Genomic DNA, 27,780 nt, shown 5'->3' with positions numbered 1-27,780 from the left:
CTTCAAGTGTTGCAACCACTGCCTCAACAGTCACTTCAAGTGATGCCATCACTCTCTCAACTGTATCGATAGTCACTTCAGATGATACCACATCGACACCCACTTCAGGGGATGCAACCTCTTCCTCAACTACATCAACATTCGCTTCAATTGATGCCATCACTCCCTCAACTACACTGATAGTAACTTCAGAAAATACCACATCGACACCCACTTCAGGGGATGCAACCTCTTCCTCAACTACATCAACATTCGCTTCAAGTGATGCCACCTCTCCCTCAACTACATTGACTTTCACTTCAAGTGTTACCACCACTACTACACCGACAGTAATATTAACTGTGGCCACAATTCCTTCAACTACATCGACAGTCACTTCAAGTGATGACACCACTGCCTCAACAGTCACTCCAAGTGATGCCACCAATCCCTCAACTGCATTGACATCAACTTCAAGAGATGCCACCACTACTACATCGACATTAACAGTCACTTCAATTCATAACACCACTATTACATCAACATCAGCAGTCACTTCAAGCAATGCCACCGCTCCTTCAAAATTAGCTTCAAGTGATGCCACCGCTACAACATCAATTTCAGCAGTCTCTTCAAGTGATGCCACCACTCCCTCAACAGTCACACCAAGTGATGCCACCAATCCCTCAACTGCATCGACATCAACTTCAAGAGATGCCACCACTACTACATCGACATTAACAGTCATTTCAAGCGATTCCACCACTCCCTCAAAAAGCACTTCAAGTCATGCCACCACTACAACATCAATTTCAGCAGTCTCTTCAAGTGATGCCACCACTCCCTCAACAGTCACACCAAGTGATGCCACCAATCCCTCAACTGCATCGACATCAACTTCAAGAGATGCCACCACTACTACATCGACATTAACAGTCATTTCAAGCGATTCCACCACTCCCTCAAAAAGCACTTCAAGTCATGCCACCACTCCCTCATCTACATTAATAGTCACTTCAAGTGATGCCACCACTACTACATCAGCAGTCACTTCAAGCGATATCACTGTTCCTTCAACATTTACTACAAGTGGTGCCACCGCTACTACATCAACATCAGCATTCAGTTCAAGTGATGCCACCTCTCCCTCGACATCAACAGTTACTTTAAGTGATGCCACCACTCCCTCAACAGCTTCTTCAAGTGATGCCACCGCTACTACATCAACATCAGCAGTCTCTTTAAGTGATGCCACCTCTCACTCAACTACATCAACAGTCACATCAGATGATACTACATCAACACTCACTTCAAGTGATGGCACCTCTCCCTCGACATCAATATTCACTTCAATTGATGCCACCTCTCCCTCGACATCAACAGTCACTTCAAGTGATGCCACCACTCCCTCAACAGTAGCTTCAAGTGATGCCACTGCTACTGCAGCAACATCAGCAGTCTCTTCAAGTGATGCCACCAATCCCTCTACTTTCATTTCAAGCAATCCCACCACTCCCTCAACAGTCACTTCAAGTGATGCCACCTCTCCCTCGACATCAATCTTCACTTCAAGTGATGCCACCTCTCACTCAACTACATCGACAGTCACTTCAGATGATACTACATCAACAACCACTTCAAGTGTTGCCACCACTGCCTCAACAGTCACTTCAAGTGATGCCATCATTCTCTCAACTGTATCGATAGTCACTTCAGATGATACCACATCGACACCCACTTCAGGGGATGCAACCTCTTCCTCAACTGCATCAACATTCGCTTCATTTGATGCCATCACTCCCTCAACTACACTGATAGTAACTTCAGAAAATACCACATCGACACCCACTTCAGGTGATGCAACCTCTTCCTCAACTACATCAACATTCGCTTCAAGTGGTGCCACCACTCCCTCAACAGTCACTTCAAGTGATGCCACCTCTCCCTCAACTACATTGACTTTCACTTCAAGTGTTACCACCACTACTACACCGACAGTAATATTAACTGTGGCCACAATTCCTTCAACTACATCGACAGTCACTTCAAGTGATGACACCACTGCCTCAACAGTCACTCCAAGTGATGCCACCAATCCCTCAACTACATTGACATCAACTTCAAGAGATGCCACCACTACTACATCGACATTAACAGTCACTTCAATTCATAACACCACTATTACATCAACATCAGCAGTCACTTCAAGCAATGCCACCGCTCCTTCAAAATTAGCTTCAAGTGATGCCACCGCTACAACATCAATTTCAGCAGTCTCTTCAAGTGATGTCACCACTCCCTCAACAGTCACACCAAGTGATGCCACCAATCCCTCAACTGCATCGACATCAACTTCAAGAGATGCCACCACTACTACATCGACATTAACAGTCATTTCAAGCGATTCCACCACTCCCTCAAAAAGCACTTCAAGTCATGCCACCACTCCCTCATCTACATTAATAGTCACTTCAAGTGATGCCACCACTACTACATCAGCAGTCACTTCAAGCGATATCACTGTTCCTTCAACATTTACTACAAGTGGTGCCACCGCTACTACATCAACATCAGCATTCAGTTCAAGTGATGCCACCTCTCCCTCGACATCAACAGTCACTTCAAGTGATGCCACCACTCCCTCAACAGTAGCTTCAAGTGATGCCACTGCTACTGCAGCAACATCAGCAGTCTCTTCAAGTGATGCCACCAATCCCTCTACTTTCATTTCAAGCAATCCCACCACTCCCTCAACAGTCACTTCAAGTAATGCCACCTCTCCCTCGAAATCAATCTTCACTTCAAGTGATGCCACCTCTCACTCAACTACATCGACAGTCACTTCAGATGATACTACATCAACAACCACTTCAAGTGTTGCCACCACTGCCTCAACAGCTTCTTCAAGTGATGCCACCGCTACTACATCAACATCAGCAGTCTCTTTAAGTGATGCCACCAATCCCTCAACTGCATCGACATCAACTTCAAATGATGCCACCACTCCCTCATCTACATCAGCAGTCACTTCAAGCGATAACACTGTTCTTTCAACATTCACTTCAAGTGGTGCCAAAGCTACTACATCAACTTCAGCATTCACTTCAAGTGATGCCAAAGCTACTACATCAACTTCAGCATTGACTTCAAGTGATGCCATCTCTCCCTTAACATCAATATTCACTTCAAGTGATGGCACCTCTCCCTCGACATCAATATTTTCTTCAATTGATGCCACCTCTCCCTCGACATCAACAGTCACTTTAAGTGATGCCAACACTCCCTCAACAGTAGCTTCAAGTGATGCCACCACTACTACATCAACATCAGCAGTCTCTTCAAGTGATGCCACCACTCCCTCAACAGTCACTTCAAGTGATGCCACCTCTCCCTCGACATCAATATTCACTTCAAGTGATGCCACTTCTCATTCAGCTACATCGACAATCACTTCAGACGATACTACACCAACACCCACTTTAAATGATGCCACCACTCCCTCAAGTACATTGACAGTCAGTTCAAGTGTTGCCACCACTCTGTCAACAGTCACTTCAAGTGATGCCACCTCTTCCTCAACTACATCAACTTTAACTTCAAGTGATGCCACCACCACTATACCGACAGTAACTTCAACTGTGGCCAACATTCCGTCAATTTCATCGAAAGTCACTTCAAGTGATGCTAGCAATACTGCATCAACATCAGCAGTCATTTCAATTGATGCCACCTCTCCCTCGACATCAACAGTCACTTTAAGTGATGCCACCACTCCCTCAACAGTCTCTTCAAGTGATGGCACCACTCCCTCAACAGTCACTTCAAGTGATTCCACATCTCCCTCGACATCAATATTCACTTCAAGTGATGCCACCTCTCACTCAACTACATGGACAGTCACTTCAGACGATACTACATCAACACCCACTTCAAGTGATGCCACCACTCCCTCAAGTACATTGACAGTTAGTTCAAGTGTTATCGTCACTCTGTCAACATTCACTTCAAGTGATGCCACCACTTCCTCAACTACATCGACTTTCACATCAAGTGACACCACCACTACTACACCGACAGTAACATCAACTGTGGCCACCATTCCCTCAGCTACATCGACAGTCAGTTCAAGTGATGCCACCACTCCCTTATCTACATCAGCAGTCACTTCAAGTGATAACACTGTTCCTTCAACATTCACTTCAAGTGGTGCCAAAGCTACTACATCAACTTCAGCATTCACTTCAAGTGATGCCACCACTCCCTCAACAGTCACACCAAGTGATGCCACCAATCCCTCAACTGCATCGACATCAACTTCAAGAGATGCCACCACTACTACATCGACATTAACAGTCATTTCAAGCGATTCCACCACTCCCTCAAAAAGCACTTCAAGTCATGCCACCACTACAACATCAATTTCAGCAGTCTCTTCAAGTGATGCCACCACTCCCTCAACAGTCACACCAAGTGATGCCACCAATCCCTCAACTGCATCGACATCAACTTCAAGAGATGCCACCACTACTACATCGACATTAACAGTCATTTCAAGCGATTCCACCACTCCCTCAAAAAGCACTTCAAGTCATGCCACCACTCCCTCATCTACATTAATAGTCACTTCAAGTGATGCCACCACTACTACATCAGCAGTCACTTCAAGCGATATCACTGTTCCTTCAACATTTACTACAAGTGGTGCCACCGCTACTACATCAACATCAGCATTCAGTTCAAGTGATGCCACCTCTCCCTCGACATCAACAGTTACTTTAAGTGATGCCACCACTCCCTCAACAGCTTCTTCAAGTGATGCCACCGCTACTACATCAACATCAGCAGTCTCTTCAAGTGATGCCACCTCTCACTCAACTACATCAACAGTCACATCAGATGATACTACATCAACACTCACTTCAAGTGATGGCACCTCTCCCTCGACATCAATATTCACTTCAATTGATGCCACCTCTCCCTCGACATCAACAGTCACTTCAAGTGATGCCACCACTCCCTCAACAGTAGCTTCAAGTGATGCCACTGCTACTGCAGCAACATCAGCAGTCTCTTCAAGTGATGCCACCAATCCCTCTACTTTCATTTCAAGCAATCCCACCACTCCCTCAACAGTCACTTCAAGTGATGCCACCTCTCCCTCGACATCAATCTTCACTTCAAGTGATGCCACCTCTCACTCAACTACATCGACAGTCACTTCAGATGATACTACATCAACAACCACTTCAAGTGTTGCCACCACTGCCTCAACAGTCACTTCAAGTGATGCCATCATTCTCTCAACTGTATCGATAGTCACTTCAGATGATACCACATCGACACCCACTTCAGGGGATGCAACCTCTTCCTCAACTGCATCAACATTCGCTTCATTTGATGCCATCACTCCCTCAACTACACTGATAGTAACTTCAGAAAATACCACATCGACACCCACTTCAGGTGATGCAACCTCTTCCTCAACTACATCAACATTCGCTTCAAGTGGTGCCACCACTCCCTCAACAGTCACTTCAAGTGATGCCACCTCTCCCTCAACTACATTGACTTTCACTTCAAGTGTTACCACCACTACTACACCGACAGTAATATTAACTGTGGCCACAATTCCTTCAACTACATCGACAGTCACTTCAAGTGATGACACCACTGCCTCAACAGTCACTCCAAGTGATGCCACCAATCCCTCAACTACATTGACATCAACTTCAAGAGATGCCACCACTACTACATCGACATTAACAGTCACTTCAATTCATAACACCACTATTACATCAACATCAGCAGTCACTTCAAGCAATGCCACCGCTCCTTCAAAATTAGCTTCAAGTGATGCCACCGCTACAACATCAATTTCAGCAGTCTCTTCAAGTGATGTCACCACTCCCTCAACAGTCACACCAAGTGATGCCACCAATCCCTCAACTGCATCGACATCAACTTCAAGAGATGCCACCACTACTACATCGACATTAACAGTCATTTCAAGCGATTCCACCACTCCCTCAAAAAGCACTTCAAGTCATGCCACCACTACAACATCAATTTCAGCAGTCTCTTCAAGTGATGCCACCACTCCCTCAACAGTCACACCAAGTGATGCCACCAATCCCTCAACTGCATCGACATCAACTTCAAGAGATGCCACCACTACTACATCGACATTAACAGTCATTTCAAGCGATTCCACCACTCCCTCAAAAAGCACTTCAAGTCATGCCACCACTCCCTCATCTACATTAATAGTCACTTCAAGTGATGCCACCACTACTACATCAGCAGTCACTTCAAGCGATATCACTGTTCCTTCAACATTTACTACAAGTGGTGCCACCGCTACTACATCAACATCAGCATTCAGTTCAAGTGATGCCACCTCTCCCTCGACATCAACAGTCACTTCAAGTGATGCCACCACTCCCTCAACAGTAGCTTCAAGTGATGCCACTGCTACTGCAGCAACATCAGCAGTCTCTTCAAGTGATGCCACCAATCCCTCTACTTTCATTTCAAGCAATCCCACCACTCCCTCAACAGTCACTTCAAGTAATGCCACCTCTCCCTCGAAATCAATCTTCACTTCAAGTGATGCCACCTCTCACTCAACTACATCGACAGTCACTTCAGATGATACTACATCAACAACCACTTCAAGTGTTGCCACCACTGCCTCAACAGCTTCTTCAAGTGATGCCACCGCTACTACATCAACATCAGCAGTCTCTTTAAGTGATGCCACCAATCCCTCAACTGCATCGACATCAACTTCAAATGATGCCACCACTCCCTCATCTACATCAGCAGTCACTTCAAGCGATAACACTGTTCTTTCAACATTCACTTCAAGTGGTGCCAAAGCTACTACATCAACTTCAGCATTCACTTCAAGTGATGCCAAAGCTACTACATCAACTTCAGCATTGACTTCAAGTGATGCCATCTCTCCCTTAACATCAATATTCACTTCAAGTGATGGCACCTCTCCCTCGACATCAATATTTTCTTCAATTGATGCCACCTCTCCCTCGACATCAACAGTCACTTTAAGTGATGCCAACACTCCCTCAACAGTAGCTTCAAGTGATGCCACCACTACTACATCAACATCAGCAGTCTCTTCAAGTGATGCCACCACTCCCTCAACAGTCACTTCAAGTGATGCCACCTCTCCCTCGACATCAATATTCACTTCAAGTGATGCCACTTCTCATTCAGCTACATCGACAATCACTTCAGACGATACTACACCAACACCCACTTTAAATGATGCCACCACTCCCTCAAGTACATTGACAGTCAGTTCAAGTGTTGCCACCACTCTGTCAACAGTCACTTCAAGTGATGCCACCTCTTCCTCAACTACATCAACTTTAACTTCAAGTGATGCCACCACCACTATACCGACAGTAACTTCAACTGTGGCCAACATTCCGTCAATTTCATCGAAAGTCACTTCAAGTGATGCTAGCAATACTGCATCAACATCAGCAGTCATTTCAATTGATGCCACCTCTCCCTCGACATCAACAGTCACTTTAAGTGATGCCACCACTCCCTCAACAGTCTCTTCAAGTGATGGCACCACTCCCTCAACAGTCACTTCAAGTGATTCCACATCTCCCTCGACATCAATATTCACTTCAAGTGATGCCACCTCTCACTCAACTACATGGACAGTCACTTCAGACGATACTACATCAACACCCACTTCAAGTGATGCCACCACTCCCTCAAGTACATTGACAGTTAGTTCAAGTGTTATCGTCACTCTGTCAACATTCACTTCAAGTGATGCCACCACTTCCTCAACTACATCGACTTTCACATCAAGTGACACCACCACTACTACACCGACAGTAACATCAACTGTGGCCACCATTCCCTCAGCTACATCGACAGTCAGTTCAAGTGATGCCACCACTCCCTTATCTACATCAGCAGTCACTTCAAGTGATAACACTGTTCCTTCAACATTCACTTCAAGTGGTGCCAAAGCTACTACATCAACTTCAGCATTCACTTCAAGTGATGCCATCTCTCCCTTAACATCAATATTCACTTCAAGTGATGGCACCTCTCCCTCAACATCAATATTTACTTCAATTGATGCCACCTCTCCCTCGACATCAACAGTTACTTTAAGTGATGCCACCACTCCCTCAACAGTCACTTCAAATGATGCCACCGCTACTGCATCAACATCAGCAGTCTCTTCAAGTGATGCCACCACTCCCTCTACATTCACATCAAGCAATCCCACCACTCCCTCAACAGTCACTTCAAGTGATGCCACCGCTACTGCATCAACATCAGCAGTCACTTCAAGTGATGCCACCTCTCCCTCGACATTAATCTTCACTTCAAGTGATGCCACCTCTCACTCAACTACATCAACAGTCACATCAGATGATACTACATCAACAATCACTTCAAATGATGCCACCGCTACTGCATCAACATCAGCAGTCTCTTCAAGTGATGCCACCACTCCCTCTACATTCACATCAAGCAATCCCACCACTCCCTCAACAGTCACTTCAAGTGATGCCACCGCTACTGCATCAACATCAGCAGTCACTTCAAGTGATGCTACCTCTCCCTCGACATCAATCTTCACTTCAAGTGATGCCACCTCTCACTCAACTACATCAACAGTCACATCAGATGATACTACATCAACACTCTCTTCAAGTGATGGCACCTCTCCCTCAACATCAATATTCACTTCAATTGATGCCACCTCTCCCTCGACATCAACAGTCACGTCAAGTGATGCCACCACTCCCTCAACAGTAGCTTCAAGTGATGCCACTGCTACTGCAGCAACATCAGCAGTCTCTTCAAGTGATGCCACCAATCCCTCTACTTTCATTTCAAGCAATCCCACCACTCCCTCAACAGTCACTTCAAGTGATGCCACCTCTCCCTCGACATCAATCTTCACTTCAAGTGATGCCACCTCTCACTCAACTACATCGACAGTCACTTCAGATGATACTACATCAACAACCACTTCAAGTGTTGCAACCACTGCCTCAACAGTCACTTCAAGTGATGCCATCACTCTCTCAACTGTATCGATAGTCACTTCAGATGATACCACATCGACACCCACTTCAGGGGATGCAACCTCTTCCTCAACTACATCAACATTCGCTTCAATTGATGCCATCACTCCCTCAACTACACTGATAGTAACTTCAGAAAATACCACATCGACACCCACTTCAGGGGATGCAACCTCTTCCTCAACTACATCAACATTCGCTTCAAGTGATGCCACCTCTCCCTCAACTACATTGACTTTCACTTCAAGTGTTACCACCACTACTACACCGACAGTAATATTAACTGTGGCCACAATTCCTTCAACTACATCGACAGTCACTTCAAGTGATGACACCACTGCCTCAACAGTCACTCCAAGTGATGCCACCAATCCCTCAACTGCATTGACATCAACTTCAAGAGATGCCACCACTACTACATCGACATTAACAGTCACTTCAATTCATAACACCACTATTACATCAACATCAGCAGTCACTTCAAGCAATGCCACCGCTCCTTCAAAATTAGCTTCAAGTGATGCCACCGCTACAACATCAATTTCAGCAGTCTCTTCAAGTGATGCCACCACTCCCTCAACAGTCACACCAAGTGATGCCACCAATCCCTCAACTGCATCGACATCAACTTCAAGAGATGCCACCACTACTACATCGACATTAACAGTCATTTCAAGCGATTCCACCACTCCCTCAAAAAGCACTTCAAGTCATGCCACCACTACAACATCAATTTCAGCAGTCTCTTCAAGTGATGCCACCACTCCCTCAACAGTCACACCAAGTGATGCCACCAATCCCTCAACTGCATCGACATCAACTTCAAGAGATGCCACCACTACTACATCGACATTAACAGTCATTTCAAGCGATTCCACCACTCCCTCAAAAAGCACTTCAAGTCATGCCACCACTCCCTCATCTACATTAATAGTCACTTCAAGTGATGCCACCACTACTACATCAGCAGTCACTTCAAGCGATATCACTGTTCCTTCAACATTTACTACAAGTGGTGCCACCGCTACTACATCAACATCAGCATTCAGTTCAAGTGATGCCACCTCTCCCTCGACATCAACAGTTACTTTAAGTGATGCCACCACTCCCTCAACAGCTTCTTCAAGTGATGCCACCGCTACTACATCAACATCAGCAGTCTCTTCAAGTGATGCCACCTCTCACTCAACTACATCAACAGTCACATCAGATGATACTACATCAACACTCACTTCAAGTGATGGCACCTCTCCCTCGACATCAATATTCACTTCAATTGATGCCACCTCTCCCTCGACATCAACAGTCACTTCAAGTGATGCCACCACTCCCTCAACAGTAGCTTCAAGTGATGCCACTGCTACTGCAGCAACATCAGCAGTCTCTTCAAGTGATGCCACCAATCCCTCTACTTTCATTTCAAGCAATCCCACCACTCCCTCAACAGTCACTTCAAGTGATGCCACCTCTCCCTCGACATCAATCTTCACTTCAAGTGATGCCACCTCTCACTCAACTACATCGACAGTCACTTCAGATGATACTACATCAACAACCACTTCAAGTGTTGCCACCACTGCCTCAACAGTCACTTCAAGTGATGCCATCATTCTCTCAACTGTATCGATAGTCACTTCAGATGATACCACATCGACACCCACTTCAGGGGATGCAACCTCTTCCTCAACTGCATCAACATTCGCTTCATTTGATGCCATCACTCCCTCAACTACACTGATAGTAACTTCAGAAAATACCACATCGACACCCACTTCAGGTGATGCAACCTCTTCCTCAACTACATCAACATTCGCTTCAAGTGGTGCCACCACTCCCTCAACAGTCACTTCAAGTGATGCCACCTCTCCCTCAACTACATTGACTTTCACTTCAAGTGTTACCACCACTACTACACCGACAGTAATATTAACTGTGGCCACAATTCCTTCAACTACATCGACAGTCACTTCAAGTGATGACACCACTGCCTCAACAGTCACTCCAAGTGATGCCACCAATCCCTCAACTACATTGACATCAACTTCAAGAGATGCCACCACTACTACATCGACATTAACAGTCACTTCAATTCATAACACCACTATTACATCAACATCAGCAGTCACTTCAAGCAATGCCACCGCTCCTTCAAAATTAGCTTCAAGTGATGCCACCGCTACAACATCAATTTCAGCAGTCTCTTCAAGTGATGCCACCACTCCCTCAACAGTCACACCAAGTGATGCCACCAATCCCTCAACTGCATCGACATCAACTTCAAGAGATGCCACCACTACTACATCGACATTAACAGTCATTTCAAGCGATTCCACCACTCCCTCAAAAAGCACTTCAAGTCATGCCACCACTACAACATCAATTTCAGCAGTCTCTTCAAGTGATGCCACCACTCCCTCAACAGTCACACCAAGTGATGCCACCAATCCCTCAACTGCATCGACATCAACTTCAAGAGATGCCACCACTACTACATCGACATTAACAGTCATTTCAAGCGATTCCACCACTCCCTCAAAAAGCACTTCAAGTCATGCCACCACTCCCTCATCTACATTAATAGTCACTTCAAGTGATGCCACCACTACTACATCAGCAGTCACTTCAAGCGATATCACTGTTCCTTCAACATTTACTACAAGTGGTGCCACCGCTACTACATCAACATCAGCATTCAGTTCAAGTGATGCCACCTCTCCCTCGACATCAACAGTTACTTTAAGCGATGCCACCACTCCCTCAACAGCTTCCTCAAGTGATGCCACCGCTACTACATCAACATCAGCAGTCTCTTCAAGTGATGCCACCAATCCCTCAACTGCATCGACATCAACTTCAAATGATGCCACCACTCCCTCATCTACATCAGCAGTCACTTCAAGCAATAACACTGTTCCTTCAACATTCACTTCAAGTGGTGCCAAAGCTACTACATCAACTTCAGCATTCACTTCAAGTGATGCCAAAACTACTACATCAACTTCAGCATTCACTTCAAGTGATGCCAGCTCTCCCTTAACATCAATATTCACTTCAATTGATGCCACCTCTCCCTCAACATCAACAGTCACTTTAAGTGATGCCACCACTCCCTCAACAGTAGCTTCAAGTGATGCCACCACTACTACATCAACATCAGCAGTCTCTTCAAGTGATGCCACCACTCCCTCAACAGTCACTTCAAGTGATGCCACCTCTCCCTCGACATCAATATTCACTTCAAGTGATGCCACTTCTCACTCAGCTACATCGACAATCACTTCAGACGATATTACACCAACACCCACTTTAAATGATGCCACCACTCCCTCAAGTACATTGACAGTCAGTTCAAGTGTTGCCACCACTCTGTCAACAGTCACTTCAAGTGATACCACCACCACTATACCGACAGTAACTTCAACTGTGGCCAACATTCCGTCAATTACATCGAAAGTCATTTCAAGTGATGCTAGCAATACTGCATCAACATCAGCAGTCATTTCAAGTGATGCCACCGCTTCCCTAACCAAATCAACAGTCAATTCAAGTGATGCCACCACTACATCGACAGTCCCTTCAAGTTATGCCACCACTACCTCGACATTAATAGTCACTTCAAGTGATACTACCACTACACCAACAGTCAGTTCAAGTGACGCTACCACTACATCGACAGTCCCTTCAAGTTATGCCACCACTACCTCGACATTAATAGTCACTTCAAGTGATACTACCACTACACCAACAGTCACTTCAAGTGATACCACCACTACACCAACAGTCAGTTCAAGGGATGCTACTACTACATCGGCAGTATCTTCAGGTGATGCCACCACTCCCTCGACTTCAACAGTCACATCAAGTGATGCCACCTCTCCCTCGACTTCAACAGTCACTTCAAGTGATGCCACCACTACATCGACAGTCTCTTCAATTGATGCCACCACTCCCTCAACTACGTCTACAGTCACTCCAAGTAATGCCACCTCTACCTCGACATCAACAGTCACTTCAAGTGTTACTACCACTACATCAACAGTCAGTTCAAGTGATGCTAACACTACATCAACAGTATCTTCAAGTGATACCACCTCTCCCTCGACATCAACAGTCACGCCAAGTGATGCCACCTCTAAGTCAACATCGACTGTAACTTCAAGTGATGCTACCACTACATTGACAGTATCTTCAAGTGATGCTACCTCTCCCTCGACATCAACAGTCACTTCAAGTGACGCTACCACTACATCGACAATCTCTTCAAGTGGTGCTACCACTACATTGACAGTAGCTTCAAGTGATGCTACCTCTCCCTCGACATCAACAGTCACTTCAACTGACGCTACCACTACATTGACAATCTCTTCAAGTGTTGCCACCACTGCCTCAACAGTCACTTCAAGTGATGCCATCATTCTCTCAACTGTATCGATAGTCACTTCAGATGATACCACATCGACACCCACTTCAGGGGATGCAACCTCTTCCTCAACTGCATCAACATTCGCTTCATTTGATGCCATCACTCCCTCAACTACACTGATAGTAACTTCAGAAAATACCACATCGACACCCACTTCAGGTGATGCAACCTCTTCCTCAACTACATCAACATTCGCTTCAAGTGGTGCCACCACTCCCTCAACAGTCACTTCAAGTGATGCCACCTCTCCCTCAACTACATTGACTTTCACTTCAAGTGTTACCACCACTACTACACCGACAGTAATATTAACTGTGGCCACAATTCCTTCAACTACATCGACAGTCACTTCAAGTGATGACACCACTGCCTCAACAGTCACTCCAAGTGATGCCACCAATCCCTCAACTACATTGACATCAACTTCAAGAGATGCCACCACTACTACATCGACATTAACAGTCACTTCAATTCATAACACCACTATTACATCAACATCAGCAGTCACTTCAAGCAATGCCACCGCTCCTTCAAAATTAGCTTCAAGTGATGCCACCGCTACAACATCAATTTCAGCAGTCTCTTCAAGTGATGCCACCACTCCCTCAACAGTCACACCAAGTGATGCCACCAATCCCTCAACTGCATCGACATCAACTTCAAGAGATGCCACCACTACTACATCGACATTAACAGTCATTTCAAGCGATTCCACCACTCCCTCAAAAAGCACTTCAAGTCATGCCACCACTACAACATCAATTTCAGCAGTCTCTTCAAGTGATGCCACCACTCCCTCAACAGTCACACCAAGTGATGCCACCAATCCCTCAACTGCATCGACATCAACTTCAAGAGATGCCACCACTACTACATCGACATTAACAGTCATTTCAAGCGATTCCACCACTCCCTCAAAAAGCACTTCAAGTCATGCCACCACTCCCTCATCTACATTAATAGTCACTTCAAGTGATGCCACCACTACTACATCAGCAGTCACTTCAAGCGATATCACTGTTCCTTCAACATTTACTACAAGTGGTGCCACCGCTACTACATCAACATCAGCATTCAGTTCAAGTGATGCCACCTCTCCCTCGACATCAACAGTTACTTTAAGCGATGCCACCACTCCCTCAACAGCTTCCTCAAGTGATGCCACCGCTACTACATCAACATCAGCAGTCTCTTCAAGTGATGCCACCAATCCCTCAACTGCATCGACATCAACTTCAAATGATGCCACCACTCCCTCATCTACATCAGCAGTCACTTCAAGCAATAACACTGTTCCTTCAACATTCACTTCAAGTGGTGCCAAAGCTACTACATCAACTTCAGCATTCACTTCAAGTGATGCCAAAACTACTACATCAACTTCAGCATTCACTTCAAGTGATGCCAGCTCTCCCTTAACATCAATATTCACTTCAATTGATGCCACCTCTCCCTCAACATCAACAGTCACTTTAAGTGATGCCACCACTCCCTCAACAGTAGCTTCAAGTGATGCCACCACTACTACATCAACATCAGCAGTCTCTTCAAGTGATGCCACCACTCCCTCAACAGTCACTTCAAGTGATGCCACCTCTCCCTCGACATCAATATTCACTTCAAGTGATGCCACTTCTCACTCAGCTACATCGACAATCACTTCAGACGATATTACACCAACACCCACTTTAAATGATGCCACCACTCCCTCAAGTACATTGACAGTCAGTTCAAGTGTTGCCACCACTCTGTCAACAGTCACTTCAAGTGATACCACCACCACTATACCGACAGTAACTTCAACTGTGGCCAACATTCCGTCAATTACATCGAAAGTCATTTCAAGTGATGCTAGCAATACTGCATCAACATCAGCAGTCATTTCAAGTGATGCCACCGCTTCCCTAACCAAATCAACAGTCAATTCAAGTGATGCCACCACTACATCGACAGTCCCTTCAAGTTATGCCACCACTACCTCGACATTAATAGTCACTTCAAGTGATACTACCACTACACCAACAGTCAGTTCAAGTGACGCTACCACTACATCGACAGTCCCTTCAAGTTATGCCACCACTACCTCGACATTAATAGTCACTTCAAGTGATACTACCACTACACCAACAGTCACTTCAAGTGATACCACCACTACACCAACAGTCAGTTCAAGGGATGCTACTACTACATCGGCAGTATCTTCAGGTGATGCCACCACTCCCTCGACTTCAACAGTCACATCAAGTGATGCCACCTCTCCCTCGACTTCAACAGTCACTTCAAGTGATGCCACCACTACATCGACAGTCTCTTCAATTGATGCCACCACTCCCTCAACTACGTCTACAGTCACTCCAAGTAATGCCACCTCTACCTCGACATCAACAGTCACTTCAAGTGTTACTACCACTACATCAACAGTCAGTTCAAGTGATGCTAACACTACATCAACAGTATCTTCAAGTGATACCACCTCTCCCTCGACATCAACAGTCACGCCAAGTGATGCCACCTCTAAGTCAACATCGACTGTAACTTCAAGTGATGCTACCACTACATTGACAGTATCTTCAAGTGATGCTACCTCTCCCTCGACATCAACAGTCACTTCAAGTGACGCTACCACTACATCGACAATCTCTTCAAGTGGTGCTACCACTACATTGACAGTAGCTTCAAGTGATGCTACCTCTCCCTCGACATCAACAGTCACTTCAACTGACGCTACCACTACATTGACAATCTCTTCAAGTGATGCCTCCACTCCCTTAATATTAACATTCACTTCAAGTGATGCCACCTCTCCCTTGACATCAACAGTCACTTCAAGTGATGCCATCTCTCCCTCGACTACATCAACAATCACTTCAAGTGATGCTACCACTACATCAACAGTCAGTTCAAGTGATGCTACCACTACATCAACAGTCAGTTCAAGTGATGCTACAAATACATCGACAATCCGTTCAAGTGATGCCACCACTCCCTCGGCATTAAAAGTCACTTCAAGTGATGCCACCTCTCCCTCGACATCAACAGTCAATTCAAGGGATGACACCACTACATCAACAGTCACTTCAAGTGATGCCACCTCTCCATCGACATCAACAGTCAAGCCAAGTGATGCTATAAATACATCTACAGTCCGTTCAAGTGATGCCACCACTCCCTCGACATTAACAGTCACTTCAAGTGATGCAACCTCTCCCTCGACATCAACAGTCAAATCAAATGATGCCACCAGTACATCAACAGTCACTTCAAGTGATGCTGCCACTACATTGACAGTCTCTTCAAGTGATGCCAACACTCTCTCAACATCAACAGTAACTTCAAGTGATGCAACCTCTCCCTCAACTACATCTACAGTCAAGCCAAGTAATGCCACCACTCCCTCGACATCAACAGTCACTTCAAGTGATACTACCACTACATCAACAGTCAGTTCAAGTGATGCTACCACTACATCGACAGTATCTTCAAGTGATGCCACCTCTCCCTCGACTTCAACAGTCACTTCAAGTAATGCCACCTCTCCCTCGACATCAACAGTCACTTCAAGTGATCCCACCAATACATCAACAGTCACTTCAAGTGATGCCACCTCTCCCTCAACTACATTGACAGTCACGCCAAGTAATGCCACCTCTAAGTCAACATCATCAGTCACTTCAAGTGATGCTACCACTACATTGACAGTCTCTTCAAGTGATGCCTCCACTCCTTTGACATCAACAGTTACTTCAAGTGATGCCACCTTTTACTGGACATCAACTTTCACTTCAAGTGATGCCACCGCTTCCTCAACTACATTAATAGTCATTCCAAGTGATGGCACCTCTCCCTCTACATCAACAGTCACTTCAAGTAGTGCCACCACTACATCGACAGTCTCTTCAAGTGATGGCACCACTCCCTCGACATCAACAGTCTCTTCAAGTGATGGCACCACTCCCTCGACATCAACAGTCTCTCCAAGTGATGCCACCTCTCCCTCGACTTCAACAGTCACTTCAAGTGATGCTACCAGTATATTGACAGTCCCTTCAAGCGATGCCACCACTACCTTGACATTAACAGTCACTTCAAGAAATGCCACCTCTCCCTCGACATTAACAGTCAATTCAAGTGATGCCACCACTACATCAAGTGATTCTACCACTACATCGACAGTCTCTTCAAGTGATGCCAGCACTCCCTCAACATCAACAGTCACTTCAAGTGATGCAACCACATCTACAGTCACACCAAGTAATGCCACCTCTCCGTCGACATCAATAGTCAGTTCAAGTGATGCTACCACTACATCGACAGTATCTTCAAGTGATGCCACCTCTCCCTCGACATCAACAGTCTCTTCAAGTGATGCCACCTCTCCCTCGACTTCAACAGTCACTTCAAGTGATGCTACCAGTATACCGACAGTCCCTTCAAGCGATGCCACCACTACCTTGACATTAACAGTCACTTCAAGAAATGCCACCTCTCCCTCGACATTAACAGTCAATTCAAGTGATGCCACCACTACATCAAGTGATTCTACCACTACATCGACAGTCTCTTCAAGTGATGCCAGCACTCCCTCAACATCAACAGTCACTTCAAGGGATGCAACCACATCTACAGTCACACCAAGTAATGCCACCTCTCCGTCGACATCAATAGTCAGTTCAAGTGATGCTACCACTACATCGACAGTATCTTCAAGTGATGCCACCTCTCCCTCGACATCAACAGTCACTTCAAGTGATGTCACCACTACATCAACAGTCACTTCAAGTGATGCCACCACTACATCAACAGTCACTTCAAGTGATGCTACCACTACATCGACAGTCCCTTTAAGTGATGCCACCACTAACTCGACATTAACAGTCACTTCAAGTAATGCCACCTCTCCCTCGACATCAACAGTCACTTCAAGTTATACAACCACTACATCAAGAGTCACTTCAAGTGATGACACCACTACATCGTCAGTCACTTCAAGGGATGCCACCACTCCCTCGACTTTAACAGTCACTTCAATTGATGCCACCGCTTCCTCAACTACATCAACAGTCACTTCAAGTGATGCTACCACTACATCGACAGTCTCTTCAAGTGATGCCTCCACTCCCTTGACTTCAACAGTTACTTCAGGTGATGCCACCTTTTCCTGGACATCAACTTTAATTTCAAGTGATGCCACCGCTTTCTCAATTACATCAATAGTCATTCCAAGTGTTTGCACCTCTCCCTCAACAGTCACTTCAAGTAATGCCACTACTACATCAACAGTCACTTCAGTTGATGCCATCACTACAGAGACAGTCACTTCAAGTGATGCCACCACTACAGAGACAGCCAGTTCAAGTATTGATACTACTCCCTCCACATCAACAGTTACTTCAACTGTGGCCACCATTCCCTCAACTACATTGACAGTTACTTCAACTGTGGCAACCATTCCGTCAAACACACTGACAAGTGATGCCACAACTACTACATCAACATCAGAGGTAACTTCAAGCGATGCAACCATTCCCTCAACAGTCTCTTCAAGTGTGGCCACCACTCCCTCAACAGTCACTTCAAATAATGCCACCACTCGCTCAACTACATCAATTGTCACTTCAAGTTATACCACCTCTCCCTTGCAATATACAGTCACTTCAAGTGATGCCACCTCTCCCTCAACATTACCTTTCACTTCAAGTGATACCATCTCTCCCTCAACTACATCGACAGAGAACTCAAGTGTTGACACTACTCTCTTGACATCAACACCCTCTTCAAATTATATTACATCAACAGTCACTTCAAGTGATCCCACAACTCCCACTTTTCCATCAACAGCCACAAGTGAGGTCACCACTCTAAGACTAATAATGTCATCAACAAGTGGTGCTACTACAGTGTTAACAGGTACAGATACCTCAGCAGTTGTAGCAGTATCTACGCCGTCCACCCCTTCACCGGGACTAACATCCAGAGACACTACTTTGGTGACAACAATCAAAACCACTGTTGCAGAATGCAGTGAGATTATTTTAACTTATTCTCAAAAACCATCATAAGATGATATGATTGTAAAGATGTAAAGTTTTTTTAAACTTACAAATCGATACCAAAGACTATTGAAATGTGTGAATATATTGCTGTACATACACTGCATTATTTTATTTTTATTGTCATTTGTTTTCAGTGTCAGATGCTCTGTTGAATGTCATCAGGCTGGAGGATGTCACCAGTAAGTTAATCAGTGTGAGTTGGACTGGTATTCCTCTGGACCAGCAGATACAGTACAAGGTGAAGCTGGCATCTAATTCCAACACAACTCAGATTGAGACCTCAGCCACCAAAGCTGTTTTCTCAGACCTTACTCCTGGAACCATATACACTCTGACTATTGAGTACTTATCCTGCTACATCAAGAAAAACATTTCAAGAGACATAATCACTGGTATGTCAACTCTTTTTCAAGTAATCTCATTGAATTCACTAAGAGCATACTTTTGCTTTTAAAACAATTATAGATCAAATTAGTACAATAGGACATTTTGTGCAAACATCACATTTGTTTTGTTAAATCTTTATGTTTTCTCCAAAAGCTGGAAAGGTCTATGAATCTTCCACTCGAATTCCAGGCAGAGAGTTTTTGTCTGATTATTCAAATCAATCCAGCAAACTTTACAAAGACTTTGTGGCCAATTTTACCATGCAGGTAACATTTTTTTATATTTGCTTTTTAATTTAGGTAGTATAATATAACATTGTATGATTTAAATGTACATATTTCTTTAAAGGTTGAAAACAATCTCCCAAAAGCATACCAGGACCTTATCAGGGCTAAAGAAATGGTGGTGGTTGTGACAGGTGTTCACAGAGGAAGTGTGATCGTTGACTTTGATCTGGTCACTGCTCTGGAGGTCAAACTGTCAACCTCTGACGTGCAGAACAGTGTCATCAATGCGCTGAAATCATCTGTACTCGGAGTAGATCTGAATTTCACCTCAGTCAAAGGTTTTTGAATTCCAATGACTACATACAATAATATTTTTTATGCTAGTTAATCAATCAAATAATTTTTTTAAATAAATATTCAAGGACTAACAGAATTTAGGACGTTATCATATCGCAGTGTGTATTTAGTGGCCTTTAGTGACTTAATTTTTACTATATTACAGAGGCAGATATCTGCCAACGAGGCGATTACACATGCTCAAAAAATGCCAGCTGTGTCAGAGAGGGACCCTCACATACATGTGAATGTAAGGCAGGATTCTACGATGAAAACCCAACCGTACCGGGTACTGACTGCAAGAGTGAGAAAACTTTGTTGCTTGAAATGTGGGCCACACTTTACATGAAATAAGTACCTTATACAAGAGTAACTACCAGTGGAGGAACTTATGTTATCACCCTGTAATACACTAGTAAGTACATACAGTTAAGCAGTATTTACCACTATTGCAATCACTGTTTTGTAGGAAATATCTCTCCAGGTGCAGATCCATGTGAAGGCTTGTGTTCATCACGTGCTCAGTGTGTGGTTGGTCCTGGAGGCAGCCATGAGTGTAGCTGCTATCCTGGTTTGATAGATGAGAATCCTGTTAATCCTGGGAAGCTATGCAAAGGTACACTAATGTCCTCTGCCTCAATTGTATCTGTATCAATTCCTTACTTGTGTATCTTACACATACGTTGCATTACATCTTCATTCCATCAAAATGTGCCCACTATAGATCCTGTCGACTGTTTTGATCAAGAAAATGACATTTGCTCATCCCAAAATCCATGTCTTCCATCCAAGTTTCTCTGCTCATGTAAGTTCTGAAATCATACCAATTCTTCAGATCTCACATACGGTCTTCAGAGAAAGACGAATCTGTAATACTGAGGCCTATTTGTGCCTCTGACTGACCTACAGCTTATTATAACAACTCTCTCTGCTTCCCTCCTACAGTGAGGAAGGTTTTCAAATTAACAGCAGAATTCAACTCTTGGATCTTCAACTCCTCTCTGCACGACCCAGGGAGCGATGCTTGGGCATATGCCTCTACAAAGATCATAAAAACTGTATGCACATGTAACAGTATAACTTTAGTACGTCCCCTCGCCCCGACCTCGGGCGCGAACCAGGGACCCTCTGCACACATCAACAACTGACACCCACGAAGCGTCGTTACCCATCGCTCCACAAAAGCCGCGGCCCTTGCAGAGCAAGGGGAAACCCTACTTAAGTCTCAGAGCAAGTGACGTAACTGATTGAAATGCTAGTAGCGCGTACCCGCTAACTAGCTAGCCATTTCACATCCGTTACACTCACCCCCCTTTCAACCTCCTCCTTTTCCGCAGCAACCAGTGATCCGGGTCAACAGCATCAATGTAACAGTATAACTTTAAACCGTCCCCTCGCCCATAACCGGGCGCGAACCAGGGACCTTCTGCACACATCAACGGTCGCCCACGAAGCATCGTTACCCATCACTCCACAAAGGCCGCGGCCCTTGCAGAGCAAGGGGAAACCCTACTTAAGTCTCAGAGCAAGTGACGTAACTGATTGAAATGCTAGTAGCGCGTACCCGCTAACTAGCTAGCCATTTCACATCCGTTACACTCACCCCCCTTTCAACCTCCTCCTTTTCCGCAGCAACCAGTGATCCGGGTCAACAGCATCAATGTAACAGTATAACTTTAGTACGTCCCCTCGCCCCGACACGGGCGCGAACCAGGGACCCTCTGCACACATCAACAACGGTCGCCCACGAAGCATCGTTACCCATCACTCCACAAAGGCCGCGGCCCTTGCAGAGCAAGGGGAAACCCTACTTAAGTCTCAGAGCAAGTGACGTAACTGATTGAAATGCTAGTAGCGCGTACCCGCTAACTAGCTAGCCATTTCACATCCGTTACACTCACCCCCCTTTCAACCTCCTCCTTTTCCGCAGCAACCAGTGATCCGGGTCACGGCACCAATGTAACAGTATAACTTTAGTACGTCCCCTCGCCCCGACCTCGGGCGCGAACCAGGGACCCTCTGCACACATCAACAACTGACACCCACGAAGCGTCGTTACCCATCGCTCCACAAAAGCCGCGGCCCTTGCAGAGCAAGGGGAAACCCTACTTAAGTCTCAGAGCAAGTGACGTAACTGATTGAAATGCTAGTAGCGCGTACCCGCTAACTAGCTAGCCATTTCACATCCGTTACACACATACACTCTCTGATTTGTATTTATTGTGATATCTTACAAATGTAATCTTAAAACACTATGGTTTCTTTTCCATAAGTACTTTTATAAATAGACTACTCTACTTTACTATAAAAAATGTTTCCAGGTTGTCCCCAGAATGCGGTGTGTTCTGTCAGATTCATCCTTTGACATGACAGTGGTGGGCTACCAGAGGGGTAGTGTGGTGGTCAGGATGATGTGTGGTTATAATGGGAATACTACCGCTGATGAAAGAACTCTTCAGGCTGCTCTGCAGGACACAATCCGCAAACACTTGGACGACTCCGCCATAGCTACCTTGAAAAGTATGTTTAAAACATAGGATAAAAAAAAAAGAATTGGCATTACATGATGATGGTGTTTGTTTTGTTGAATTAATGTATGTGACTTGGTTGTGGTATGTATGTGACTCAGGTTGTGGTTTCACTAATTTCTTCTATTTAATTTTGTGTGGGATGCTGCTTATCTAATATTGTCCTTTCAATAGTTACTGATAGACATTGACCAAACATCTGTCTGTTCTTTGTAGGAGTTTCACAGATATCAATGGCCCCAGGAGCAGGCTGGAAAGTGGCGACAATAGTCCTGGGAGTTCTGCTGGGCTTCACTTTGATAGTCGTGGTTGTCGTTCTGATCATCACCATAGCGAGGAGAGCAGCTAGCAAGCTGACCTCATATAACATCGAGCAAACAAAGCACAACAGACAAGTGGTGTCCGATGACTACTTAGAAGGACGTTATTCTTATCAGGTGTAGTTCAGGGATTCTTAAAAAGACGAGATAATCTCAACTTTTTTTCACGAATATATTTGTTAATATTAACAGAAGTATCAGCTATCACACCATGTAAAGGAACAACCTCCTAATACTTTAAGTGTTTCATAAAATGCAACTAACTCAACTCCGTCAGACACAATAAAAGGCAGTACATTTTTACATTTATTGTTGAACAAGTGTTTAATAAAGGCCTTGATTGTTTAATTGTAACATTAGATTATTCAAAAATGTAATACAAATCTCCAAACGTCTTAATTGTTTTATTTTATAGTGCTATATAATGCACCAGGGGTAATTTCGCGTTTGCATGATTTTTTTGTTCGTTTTTTTGCATGTTTTTCTAGATTCAGAACATAAAACAACATTTAGAAAGCAAACATTATCCCTTGGATCTACCACAGCAAATACATCAGTAGTTTAAGCATATGTTGCAACAAGGTTAAAATATTTTATCTAAATATTGACTAAAAGATCGATCTTATTAAGAGGGTTAGTCATCAGTGAGTTGATAAGGCACTGACGCAGTTGACTCAAAGCAGACATATTTGTGCCTCTACAAATAAATGTTTAATACAAACATTTGTAAAATATAGAAAATTATTTATTTGAAAACAATACAAATATAACCATTATATCAGCTCTTTCAGCACTCTGACGGAGTTGACTTTAGAGTTAATGTTTTATGGAGTTGACAACATTTTTGGCTTTTGTTCTTCATTCAAGTGATATACAAGTTTTTCCTCAGTTGCTTTAAGGCTCTAGAACCTAATTATATCATGTCCTATCTTAATCTATCAGACAGATGGAGTCAACAGTTTATGGTTGTGACAATGGTGATTTCAATATTGTTTGTTTAAATCTATCAGAAGTAGAGAACTTTACAGATCATGAGTTGTCTTGTTGCACTACATGTAATGAGGACATGAAGAAGGGGGTCCTTATGGTGTAACTGACCCTGTTCATTTCTGATTCATTTAGGATTTTAGACAAATCTGTCAGAGTTGACCAAATCTCCGGACACATTTTTTAGAAATCATAGTTTTGAAAGAAATAATCTTTAAAGTCAGAGAGGGCCATTGAAATTTAGATTCTTTGCTCTGGACAAGGACATTTCTGAGCATAGAGCTGGCATGTACATTAACCATATTTAAAATATTTGGACAATTCCAAAAGCAAATCTTTGCCCTTGTAAAATTCCACTAAATGTATTTTTTAAGCTCAAATAATGCAACAAAATAAAAAATGTAAACTATAAAAAATGATTGTCCCGACTTTCAAGAATCCCGGAGTTAAGATTTGTCACTCATGAAAACAGAGATTATAATGTATGGATCTGGAGAAAACGTAAGCACTTTATGACATTTGCTGATATAGAAATATGATTTCATTTAATTTACTATTGCAATATGAACTAAATATATTGTTTTTTACAAGTGACATGAGATCTAAAGTGTTATTGTGTACATATGCAATTTCACTGAGTGCATAATGGCCTCTATCTTATTGCAGTGGAAAAGAGTACTGAAGCAATCCACTAGAGGCCACAGTTGTCTGAGAATTGAATATACAGTGCATTCAGAAAGTATTCAGAACCTTTGACTTTTTCAATATTTTGTTACGCTACAGCCTTATTCTAAAATGAATAAAATAAAATAAAAATCTGCAGCATTGAAGGTCCCCAAGAACACAGTGGCCTCCATCCTTCTTAAATGTAAGAAGTTTTGAACCACAAAGACTCGTCCTAGAGCTGGCCGCCCGGCCAAACTGAGCAATCGGGGGAGAAGGGCCTTGGTCAGGGAGGTGACCAAAAACCCGATGGACCCTCTGATAGAGCTCTAGATTTCCTCTGTGGAGCTGGGAGAAAGGACAACCAGAGATGGTTGTCCTTCCAGAAGGACAACCATCTCTGCAGCACTTCCCCAATGAGGCCTTTATGGTAGAATGGCCAGATGGAAGCCACTCCTGAGTACAAGGCACATGACAGCCCGCTTGGAGTTTGCCAAAAGGCACATAAAGACTCTCAGACCATGAGAAACAAGATTCTCTGGTCTGATGAAACCAAGATGCCAAGCGTCATGTCTGGAGGACACCTGGCACCACCCCTACGGTGATGCATGGTGGTGGCAGCATCATGCTGTGGGGATGTTTTTCGGTGGCAGGGACTGGGAGACTAGTCAGGATCGAGGGAAAGATGAAAGGAGCAAAGTATAGGGAGATCCTTGATGAAAACCTGCTCCAGATTGCTCAGGACCATAGACTGGGGTGAAGGTTCACCTTCCAACAGGACAACGATCCTAAGCACACAGCCAAGACAACGCAGGAGTGGCTTCGGGACAAGTCTCTGAATGCCCTCGATTGGCCCAGCCAGAGCCCTGACTTGAACCCATTCAAACATCTCTGGAGAGACCTGAAATAGCTGTGTAGCGATGCTCCCCATCCAACCTGACAGGGCTTGAGAGGATCTGCGGAGAAGAATGGGAGAAACTCTCCAATTACAGGTGTGCCAAGCTTGTAACGTCATACTGTAACCGTTATACTGTACTGCTGTAATCGCTGCCAAAGGTGCTTCAACAAAGTACTGAGTAAAGGGTCTGAAAACTTTCTGAAGGCACTGTAGTACCATCAAGTCACCTGCTTCAGAGTGTGAGTACAATGCCATTTGAAGTTAATTTGAAGTTTGGCTCATTTGAAGTTTGTTTGCAGTCTTATTATTTGTTCTATTACTAATCAGCATGATTGAGGGCTTTGTACTATTAATAAACATTTATTTTGTATTTTGGTGTTTTGAATGTGCCTTTAAACATACCTGTATTCATATTGGAGGACGGTGATTATATTTAGCAGACAAGCTCCTCATTCACTCCTCCAATCTATTTCTCTTTGTCCAGACTACATGATTAGAATGGTGGGGCCTTGACTGGCCACATGGCAGCATTGGCAGTCTTAGAAGGCTAGACTTCTCTGGGGCAGACAGACTGGTGTTCCCTGGGTAATAACTCCCAGACAGGAGAAGCTGTCACAGATCAGAGTTATTCATTAATAGGTCTCATCATGTCACCACTGAGTCCAGTCTCTCCTCAGTTAAATAGCTGTAGCCTGTGGGAGCATCTCCATTGGTTACCTGAATCACCTTGTTCTATACAAAAGGTAAAGGAAGAAGAAGTGTTTGATCATATCCGTTTGAAGACGTAGCACTAATGTTTAACTTTTTACCCAATGGGAGATTCAAAGTCAGCTAGAACTCTTTAAAGTGGACCTGGTGAATATAGATTAAAATAATTAAATGTCACCTCTATTCCGTGACGAGAACTATTCAACGCTGGTCTGACCAATCAGAATCCACGCTTCAAGATTGTTTTGATCAAGCGGACTGGGAAATGTTCCGGGCAGCCTCAGAGAATAATATTGATTTATACGCTGATTCAGTGAATGAGTTTATAAGGAAGTTCATTGGAGATGTTGTACCCACTGTGACTATTAAAACCTACCCTAACCAGAAACCGTGGATAGATGGCGGCATTCGCACAAAACTGAAAGTGTGAACCACCGCATTTAACCATGGAAAGATGACCGGAAATATGGCCGAATACAAACAGTGTAGTTATTCCCTTCGCAAGGCAATCAAACAAACAAAATGTCGGTATAGGGTCAAAGTGGAGTCGCAATTCAACGGCTCAGACATGAAACGTATGTGGCAGGATCTACAGGCAATCACGGACTACAAAAAGAAGCCAGCCACGTCACGGACACCGACGTCTTGCTTCCAGACAAACTAAACACCTTCTTTGCCCCCTATGAGGATAATACAGTACCACCGACGCGACCCGCTACCAAGGACTGCGGGCCCTCCCTCTCCTTCTCCGTGGCCGATGTGTGTAATACATTTAAACGTGTTAACCCTTGCAAGGCTACAGGCCCAGACGGCATTCCTAGCTACGTCCTCAGAGCATGCGCAGACCAGCTGGCTCGTGTGTTTACGAACATATTCAATCTCTCCCTATCCCAGTCTGCTGTCCCCACATGCTTCAAGATGGCCACCATTGTTCCTGTACCCAAGAATGCAAAGGTAACTGAACTAAATTACTATCGCCCCGTAGCACTCACTCTGTCATCATGAAGTGCTTTGAGAGACTAGTCAAGGATCATATCACCTCCACCTTACCTGCCACCCTAGACCCTCTTCAATTTGCATACCGTCCTAATAGGTCCACAGACGATGCAATCGCCATCACACTGCACTATCCCATGTGAACAAGAGGAATGCCTATGTAAGAATGCTGTTCATTGACTACAG

At 44.3% G+C, this 27,780-nt stretch overlaps 1 protein-coding gene and 1 long non-coding RNA gene across 2 annotated transcripts in view; both read left to right on the top strand.

The window, feature by feature from the left end:
- The window catches only part of LOC139548471 (pneumococcal serine-rich repeat protein-like), a 69,966-nt gene extending 49,462 nt beyond the window's left edge, over positions 1-20,504 (top strand). Inside the window, exons 18-31 of the mRNA XM_071358175.1 lie at positions 77-540; positions 607-765; positions 3,346-4,185; positions 4,249-4,449; positions 9,808-9,969; positions 10,111-10,311; positions 10,516-10,920; positions 12,331-12,648; positions 12,712-12,753; positions 12,922-13,470; positions 15,136-16,611; positions 19,679-19,936; positions 20,085-20,197; positions 20,280-20,504. Coding sequence (XP_071214276.1) covers positions 77-540; positions 607-765; positions 3,346-4,185; positions 4,249-4,449; positions 9,808-9,969; positions 10,111-10,311; positions 10,516-10,920; positions 12,331-12,648; positions 12,712-12,753; positions 12,922-13,470; positions 15,136-16,611; positions 19,679-19,936; positions 20,085-20,197; positions 20,280-20,504 — 5,413 coding nt within the window. The remainder of the gene's footprint in view (positions 1-76; positions 541-606; positions 766-3,345; positions 4,186-4,248; positions 4,450-9,807; positions 9,970-10,110; positions 10,312-10,515; positions 10,921-12,330; positions 12,649-12,711; positions 12,754-12,921; positions 13,471-15,135; positions 16,612-19,678; positions 19,937-20,084; positions 20,198-20,279) is intronic.
- A 465-nt stretch (positions 20,505-20,969) lies between these two features.
- LOC139548105 (uncharacterized) lies at positions 20,970-24,016 on the top strand. The gene is made up of 5 exons (XR_011669630.1): positions 20,970-21,110; positions 21,219-21,299; positions 21,440-21,552; positions 22,816-23,014; positions 23,239-24,016. It is a non-coding gene; the product is annotated as an uncharacterized lncRNA (long non-coding RNA).
- Positions 24,017-27,780: the final 3,764 nt, after the last annotated feature.

Source organism: Salvelinus alpinus, chromosome 21 (genome assembly GCF_045679555.1).
Source record: "Salvelinus alpinus chromosome 21, SLU_Salpinus.1, whole genome shotgun sequence".
NCBI lineage: Eukaryota > Metazoa > Chordata > Actinopteri > Salmoniformes > Salmonidae > Salvelinus > Salvelinus alpinus.
This window is presented reverse-complemented; position numbering and strand designations above follow the sequence as displayed.